At 49.2% G+C, this 8,409-nt stretch overlaps 1 protein-coding gene across 1 annotated transcript in view; it reads right to left on the minus strand.

Moving 5' to 3' along the window:
- LOC126576023 (IQ motif and SEC7 domain-containing protein 1) overlaps window positions 1–7,999 on the minus strand; it is a 135,473-nt gene extending 127,474 nt beyond the window's left edge. Inside the window, exon 1 of the mRNA XM_050237090.1 lies at window positions 7,830–7,999. Coding sequence (XP_050093047.1) covers window positions 7,830–7,957 — 128 coding nt within the window. The 5' untranslated portion in view covers window positions 7,958–7,999. The remainder of the gene's footprint in view (window positions 1–7,829) is intronic.
- Between the last annotated feature and the right edge of the window lie 410 nt (window positions 8,000–8,409).

Below are 8,409 nucleotides of genomic sequence, written 5' to 3' on the forward strand. Positions count from 1 at the left end.
CTACAGCTATCGGCAACTTATGGCCAATTCTGATTAATCCTACGCCCATCCTCCCTGTCTACCACTTCAAATCCCATCAAATGAACGGCATAAAAGGACTGGACCACCCCTCGAATAAAAAAAAAATGGCTGAAAATCCCTTCATCATAATCGGAATCGAAATTTGAAAGCATCCCGATGGTTCTTCCGTTGAGCGGGCACGGAAATTAAAATTGATTGCAAATCCCCGTTGTTATCCACGGTTTTTTTTTTTTTTTGTCAAAACTCGCACCGTGGTGCTCAACCACTAACGCCACCCCGTGGATGGGAAAGCAAATGGACAATCAAAGAGCACCAAAATCGAATGCAAATGATCTACGCTCTCGCTCTCGAAACTGCCATCGCTCCATCGCGAGATTCAGGTTGCCTCCAGGGGGGGGGGGATTGCGATTTACGCGATCGGGTGGCTGGCGCGTCATCTTCGCCGAAGGTCATCAAGCATTTTGCCCGCGAATGCCATCGTCTTCGACCGATCCGAGCCGGACGGTCCGCGGACACTTTGCGTACAATGTTGAACAAATCTGACACATGCCGTAGATGGGAGGCAGCGCAATCGCGGGCCCCCCACCCGGTGACAGACTGGAAAGCCAACATATCCCAGCCAGCAACATGCGATGCCGATCAGCACCTTCAAAGCGTACTTGCGAGATGGTTCTTGAGTGTTCTCGTATAAAGAAACACGGAAGGTACGCGAGTGTGTGGTCTGGTCTCCTTCATACCTTCGACACCTCGCTGTAAACCTCTCCAAACCGCTGCTGCCCCTCAAGAGAGCGACACATTGGCGAGCGCGCAATTTTAATGAGCTTTCTCGCACGCGTCTATCGTCCATCGGCGGCCGGGTACGAATTGTCCTCATTAATCATGCGATCGCGTCAACGGCCATCAAGGTCAACTGGACAACGGCAGCTCATCGGCAGCAGCCCCGGGGGGGGGGAGACACCACTGTTAAGATCAAGGCGGCGCCAACGGCTACTGAATACACACCTGATCAGACGGGGAGCAGGTCGCGGCGAACGTTCATTAATCTCCTACACCACGGGCTGGCTGATGACATGCCGCGTTGAGCGTTTAGTTAAATGGTTCCTCAACGATTCCGTTGCGTCATCTTTTGCGACATGTTTGTCGTCACAAAACTGGAGCAAAACGTTCGAACTACCAGATGCTGTGCGACTAGCTAGGGCTCCTCTACATTGATCTAATTTTTTGAAAGTGTCACCCTACCGATTCTCGGTAAACTGACGTCTATCAGATCAGCAAGGGCTTTGTCTCGTCCGGCCTCATGCAAGTGTTTCGTTGACAGCCATCTCCTAGTGCGAGACACAAGACCACACGCAGAAGCACCACACACCGTGGCCAGTTGCGCCAGACAGCGAACAGCAAGCCAGGTCTGATCAGCTGGCGCAGTAGTCTGTGAGTCACACAGAGCTCCGAGTCCGGTCAGCGCTAATTACACTTCGATTTTCACCACATAAAACCGATTATTAGATAACCTTCCCTTGAACGCAACACTAATATCTGCGACTACATTTCACGCATGACAGATAAGCCTCCGTGACGGTGTGTGCACGGTCCAGAAAATATGATCTCGGTGATGATGAAATGGATCTCTCGTAAGCAACACACGATATCGTCGTCATCGTCATTGATATTACACGCTTGGCATCCTCACCTCCCTTTGGTGCGTAAATTAGACTAATTGGATGGATGGCGAGATCGATGCTGATAACAACGCACGCGGTACAGGTGTTCACGGAGTATGTTTTGTGCAAGTTTATGACGCCAAGCACGCACGTTTCGTTCACTCAGGCATAGGGAGCGGAATGGGAGGCCAGATTGGTCACGAAATGGTTTACAATCATTCACAACCAACAGCCACAACACAGAGAATGACATTAGGAAAAAAAATATGTGAATGGATCACAATCGCACCGGAAATAACCGACGAGCCTAAACACAGGATTCTCCCATAAATTAACTCACACCCGGCATCTAATCCGGCTCCGGCTAATGTTGAAGGTTGCCTTGAACTGACCTTGAAACCGGTGGTCTAGGAAGAGAGACCTTCACATTGAACAACATTCGACGGAGACCAGTCTGGAGCGGACAGGGCCGGAAATACCTGGCAGTTGAAATCATCCTACCACATGGCACTGTAGCGCTAGCTACACCTCCAGCGAGCCCTCTCGAGTCTATGCTTTCCCCCAAATCAAACAGAAAATTCCCAAAACCAACATCTCCTGCGATCGTGGTGCGTGTCCTAGTTCGATCGTTTCTCTTTCGGTGTCGACTGAACCACAGCATGTGGTAGCGACGATCGACACGATGTCATACCGGGCCGGGGCGCGACCTATCGTTTGGAAGACGCCTGAGGCATCGGACGAACTTCTCTTGCTTCTTGTTGTTATAGGTGCGTTCAAGCGCAGCTCTCAAAACAGACACAGTGCCAGTACACGGAAAGTGGCAGGAGACTCTCGGCAGCTTGGTTTCGGTTACGGCCAGGCCAGGCAACCCTTCAAAGAACTCGTGACGAGGCCACAATGGCCGTATATGGTTGGTGTGTGACAGAACAACAATGCATACAATGCTGATGCGACCGCGAGTGAAGGCCACCCGATCGCCGTTCGGCCATTCGCAGATCATTAGACGACATGACGGTTCGTAAATTGCAACGGCACGATCGCAGTTGGCGGATCGACAATCGACGCCGGCTAATAATTCATCGTGATTGGAATTGTAGCAAAGTGAAGGACACGTGGACGCCTTTTGCACAGATGTTCGACTGGGTTAAAAATAGAATCCTTTTACCGCAGCACCAGAACAGCAAGAGAGTCACTTTAGAAGAATTTTCTTCCAAAGAAGGAAAATTCTCTAAACAACGCGCCAAGTGTAAATTGGGGCCACCGCGCGTGCTATTGGAACGGATTTCAGAGGGGAACCAATTCATTAGAACGAAGGAAAAACTGTGCCAGTAAGGGCATGCCTGAGGATGCCAGGGAGCGATGCAGAGTTTATTTTTGGCATCATCGCCTCGACTGCATCCCGGCGACTGCAGCTTCCAGACAAAGATCAGACGCCTAGTGGCGATGAGGCGGCCACGCACATCGGACGAGGCACATCGACGTCATTCGATACCGGAGAGCGCGCGCGTTCCCATTACGCTGTTGGACGAGGAGTGGAAACGAATGGAAAATATTTTAAACAATCCGATAGATGGAAAATCTAGACCCACTACCCTCTCGTGGCCACTACACTCCACGGTTCAGGAACGTGTCTAGCGGGAAGGAATTTTCCGGAATCACCATTACCTCTACGACCTCGAGCTTCTACTCTGCCTTCTGGTTACATTCTGGACCTGATTGGGATTGGGAAAAGCGGAAGTGTTTGAACGACGCGAGTAAGGACCGCGTGCTCTTCAAGTGGATGCAGCTCAGACTCAGAGTTCCCCGCTTAATGTTCCTTTTTCGGTGGATTTACGATCTGCTTTATAGTGGGGCCACTTGACGGTGCTTTGAAGAGTGAACTCTAGTTATTCGATTCCCCATCGATTAGAAGACGGAGATGGAGCGAGCGAGAAATTCCAGGAATTGAATGGAATACATTATTCAACGTGCGCTATCCATCTATCAACTGTAGTTATCGTTGAGCTAAGGATATATCGTCCTATGACTTAGTTTGGAACGCTTTCGTTCGGGAAAACTACTGCGATCGATGCATAACAAAGATGGATACTCGTGATCATCTGATGAAAATTGAAAAAAAACCGTTCCAACGAAAGTGAACTTTCACTTGGCAGACCATGGGGCAGACCTGTGGCAGGATGATTGAAATATTCATTTTTTCCATTAGTTCTGCTCGCCTTACTGCTGCCTGCCTGCCTCGACCGGACGAAAGATGTCAGCACAAAAAACAACAGGGCCCTCCTCTTCGAAACTTGGCGCCCTTTTAGATCCGGCTTTATGAGCCTCAAAGTTTATCAATTTTTGGGATGGCGAGTGGCCCCACCCATCTCCTCACCTAATCTTCAGGCCATTCATGATTAGTTTGTTGTGGAAAGGGAACTGCCACTGGCCCATCTCGATACCACCCAGTATACTTTTTGGTGTAGAAGTTGCCCTTGCCTCATTGATGGAAGTGAAACATTAACCCTAAGGTGCTTCGAACAAGCGACAGTGTGCTGTAACATTAAAATCTTGCGCAGCATAAATCCATGTACTCTAGTGCTGCATGCACGCTGGAGCGTTCCCAAACAAGAAAACAACAAGAAATTAACTCCGGCTCAAATGCTCAAAATGGGCTGCGGTATAAATGATCAATGAGGCGCGAAAAGCTATGCGCATGTAATGGTCCATTTTACGCTCCATCCCCCGATTTCTCTATCTTGCGTTGCGTTTAGGATGAGCGGAGGTGGCAGGGAGGGGCCATCACGGCAGCATGGGTGTTTCATTAGGCAGCGAGTTCCGCAAAACTCCGCACCGTGTACACCAGGGAGCCGGCATCTTGGTGTTTGATTAAAGAAAACACTAACCGCGCTGGTGTGCAGCAGCGATTCGTTTGTTGATTTTATGGAGCACCCATCGTCGAAGTCCATCAAACCAGTCTTCTCACCAGCCGCTTGCGGTGTGGTAACGGCGCGCAACGTTAAGTGGTTAAAGGAGTGTCTTGTAAGCAACCATCAACCCCATTGTCATCGTTAAATCAATCCCCCCTGTGATCCCGTTGCGTGTGCATAACGAGGGTGTTCGAACGGAGTTCGGTGCTGAGTAACTGAAACTGTACCAAGAGACCCAAGTCTGGGCAAGTCTCTAATCACCAGACCATGTGGACCAAATTCGGTTATCAGCAATCGGGTGAAAGTAGCAGCAGCATAAATTGCGCTTTTATGTTTTCAATCGTGTGTACTAGCGGCGATCGTCTTCTTTTTAGTTGTGGAACAAATGCTAATGCTCAACGAATGATTGGCGAGAAATGGCGAGAAACAACTCGCTAGACTTCACGTCGCGTATGTCAAAAATATTAAAATAGCTCCGGCGCGACCCACTGCCAGTTGGTTGGGAGTCCCATCGCTCTCTCTCTCTCTCTCTCTCTCTCTCTCTCTCTCTCTCTCTCTCTCTCTCTCGCGCGTGACTGATCGTCACCACACCACGCGGTGTCAAAAGGCTCGTTCGAGGTGCGGAAAAACCACACCGTGAAGCCATGGACCAGCTGTGGACGGTTCCAATTAATATCGCTCCCGCTGCAGCACCCGCAGCCGATGAAGCCGTTGATCTTCATCTCGTGACCTCCTCAAAGATAATCTTTGGCTTCTATTTTTACGATGGGCCCAGGGTGTGAGCGCTCGCGTTCGCGATCGCCCCCTGGGTTGATATCTTGGGTGCTGCGTCGACCAGCAGTAGCAGCAGCAGAAGGAGCATAAAAGCATGTGTTTGTCTTTTTGTGGTTAGAAGACAGATTTTGTTTTTACACACGGTTTGGTTTGCATTTCATCTACCCTGCGATCACACAGCGATCAGCATGATTCTGCAAACAAATTCCCACTTCCTTACTCCTTAAAAATGGTTTCCGCAATGTGTCTTATAAGGCTTCGGCGGTTTGCACAATTATAATTACAACAAATTGAAGGAAGGCAGAGGTGCTGGGCATCTCGCTGTGCTAATTGCTTATCACCAAAGAGCGTGGCAGCTCACTGCAGATACCGGGTGCGTCATGGTGACTCTACTGACAGGCTAGTGTTAGGTAATTAAACGAAGCTCGCCCCAAGAGCAGCAAAACAAACTACGAACCTCAATGTGCGAAAGACGTGATTCACGCTCACCACGATCACCGCCGGAACCACACCGGAACCAGCAGCACAGCGTGTCGTGGAGACTTGGCGCCTCGCGTCTCGTGGCACTTGATGACCAGCCACCCGTAGAATCATAAAAAAAAAGTATGCGCCTCAACAGTACCACGATGATCATCATTAACCGCTCCTGAGACTACGACGACGACGGCGGCCGGGCACTGGTTGCCATTTCGCACCCGCAACCAACCGCCTGCGTGCTCTCGCCGTTGTTGCTTTGGGAAAAACACACACCAGCATCTAGGCCAACGGCAAGCTGTGGTGGCGGTCAGTCACATAACGGGACGGAACGAAGAGAGGGAACGCTGCTACGGTACCGGAAACGGTTCGTCAAAGCCAAAGAACGGAAGAGAATGACCGGCCAAGCGGTTGACCGTGGCCAACATATAAATCATTGACATGCGAGCGCCCGAGAGGCGTTGGTTTTCCTATTCCGTTTAGAAGCTCATGAAACTCCGGATTGTAATGAACTCCAACCCAGGATGGGGTTCCACCTTCCCTCCGCCGGGAACCGATCGATCGTGCACCGGAAGATGGTGGAAAAAGGGGAAATGACAGATGCAGTTTATCGTACGGGCCACCGTAAGGCAGCCTGGCTGGTTGATTGAGAAAAATGGTCCACTTTTAACGCTTGCGATCCGGCATTGCATTTCTTCATTTCCGAGCCAATCCCGGTGGTTTAGGACGGCCGGATGGAGGACGGTGACAGTAGCATCATGATGATAATCCCAACGGACCCCCCAAGTGGTCAGCAGGAAGGTTAAATGAAACAGTGATTCCAGGACAACGAATTGAGGTCAACTGAGGAAATGCAATTAATGCCTCAGAAAATGGAGCTGACCTTAAGTGGGTTTGCATGAGGTGGCCAATATTTTGTTATTGTTTTGGGGCCAACATTGCTCTTTAAAATACAGCAAAGGGAGATCTCCTGCGGCTTTTCTATCGATAAATATTGGCACTCATTGAGACATCGAAAAGAACTGTGCAAAGTTCTTTTTCCGCCACTTTGAGAGAAGACACCGAGTGTTGTTGTAACCTACAGGGCTTTTGTAGGCATGGTTTGCATACTTAGGATTGCAAAGATGCCTCTAAAAGATATTGAAGATGAATTTGTTGATGATCACTGCTTGCGACGTGAAATTCCTTCAATACACTTTATAACTTTTCGATCAATTTTTACGATGGTGCATTTTTTTGCTGTAGACTTTCTGGACGTCTGGCAATAACACAAAAGCAAGGAATTATGATCCGAAATCAATGTGATTAGTTCACATTTAATTACCGGATGGCATGAAAAATAGCCTTTTGTGCTTTTCCAATCAAATTTAAAGCAATCAATTCGTTTGGTTTCTGTGAAGCCTTTTTTTATTTTTTACTAGAAAAGTTAGAGCAAAATGCTGTAGCATCTTTGTGAATAATACTATGAACTGGTATTGGACATATTTTTAGAGTGCTATCAATTACATTTTTTGGCAGCAAAAACAGTGTCAAGTTTGTTGAATTATTTCTATTTAATCGTTAGCGTAGAACGAAAAGCAATGATTAGTTTTACTTCAATATTTACGATCGCATTCACAACGCCTGGCATTAATTTCTCTTCCAGTCTCTATCTTCTTCGTCAAGCGAATGATGATACACGATGATTGAGACGCTGGAATGAATGGAAGCGACATACTAACCGACCCCCAATCGATCGATTGATACACAAGTAGAACGCGATTCAAGTGCTGATCAAACACGCTCACCAGGCCCACCAGTGCGTAATAAATGCGGCCAGCTCGTTATGAGGTTTTGCGGTAAACATAAAACATGGCAGCACGCCTGCTACCGGCCGTCACCACCCCATACCACATTCAAACATAAATTTCCAATTTGACTTGTTTTATTATCAATCCCTCGGCGGTAAGGGGACAGAAGTCGTAATTGAATCGCGAATTCGCGTGGCCCTTACCTGTGCTCCGGAAGTCGCTTCAGTTCCGCCATATCGAGCTCGAGCCGCAGATTGGCCACCTCGCACAGCAACCGATCCCGATCGGACGTGATCTCCTTCAGCTTCTCCCTCAGCCAATGGTTTTCCATTTCCAGTTCGTGCGCGGACACATACTCTCCTCCTCCTCCTCCTCCTCCTCCTCCTCCTCCTCCTCCGCCACCAGCAGCAGCATCTGGGGCAGCAGCAACGGCACCGGCGACGGCGCTAGAATGCACCAACGCCTGCTGCGCCGTTTGCTGCAGATGATGCATCGAGTGAGCGGAGAGTGAGTTCGCCATCTGCTGCACCGCCGGGTTGATGGCTTCCACGATGCCATTCGTGCTGGTGGTGGGCGCTGGTGATACCGGTACCGGTTGAGCGGGAACCACCGTTTGCACCGGCCCTCCACCCCCGATCTCACTATCACACATCTTCCCCCCTTTTTTTTTCGACCGATGTTAAAAGGGGGGGATGCTTTTCTTTTTAATCAAAAATCAAACAGCACCAAAAACAACTGGCAAACGGCACAATTTTCTTCCCTTTTCTTCTCTGGCTCACTTCA

This window comes from Anopheles aquasalis, chromosome 3, assembly GCF_943734665.1.
Source record: "Anopheles aquasalis chromosome 3, idAnoAquaMG_Q_19, whole genome shotgun sequence".
NCBI classification, from domain to species: domain Eukaryota; kingdom Metazoa; phylum Arthropoda; class Insecta; order Diptera; family Culicidae; genus Anopheles; species Anopheles aquasalis.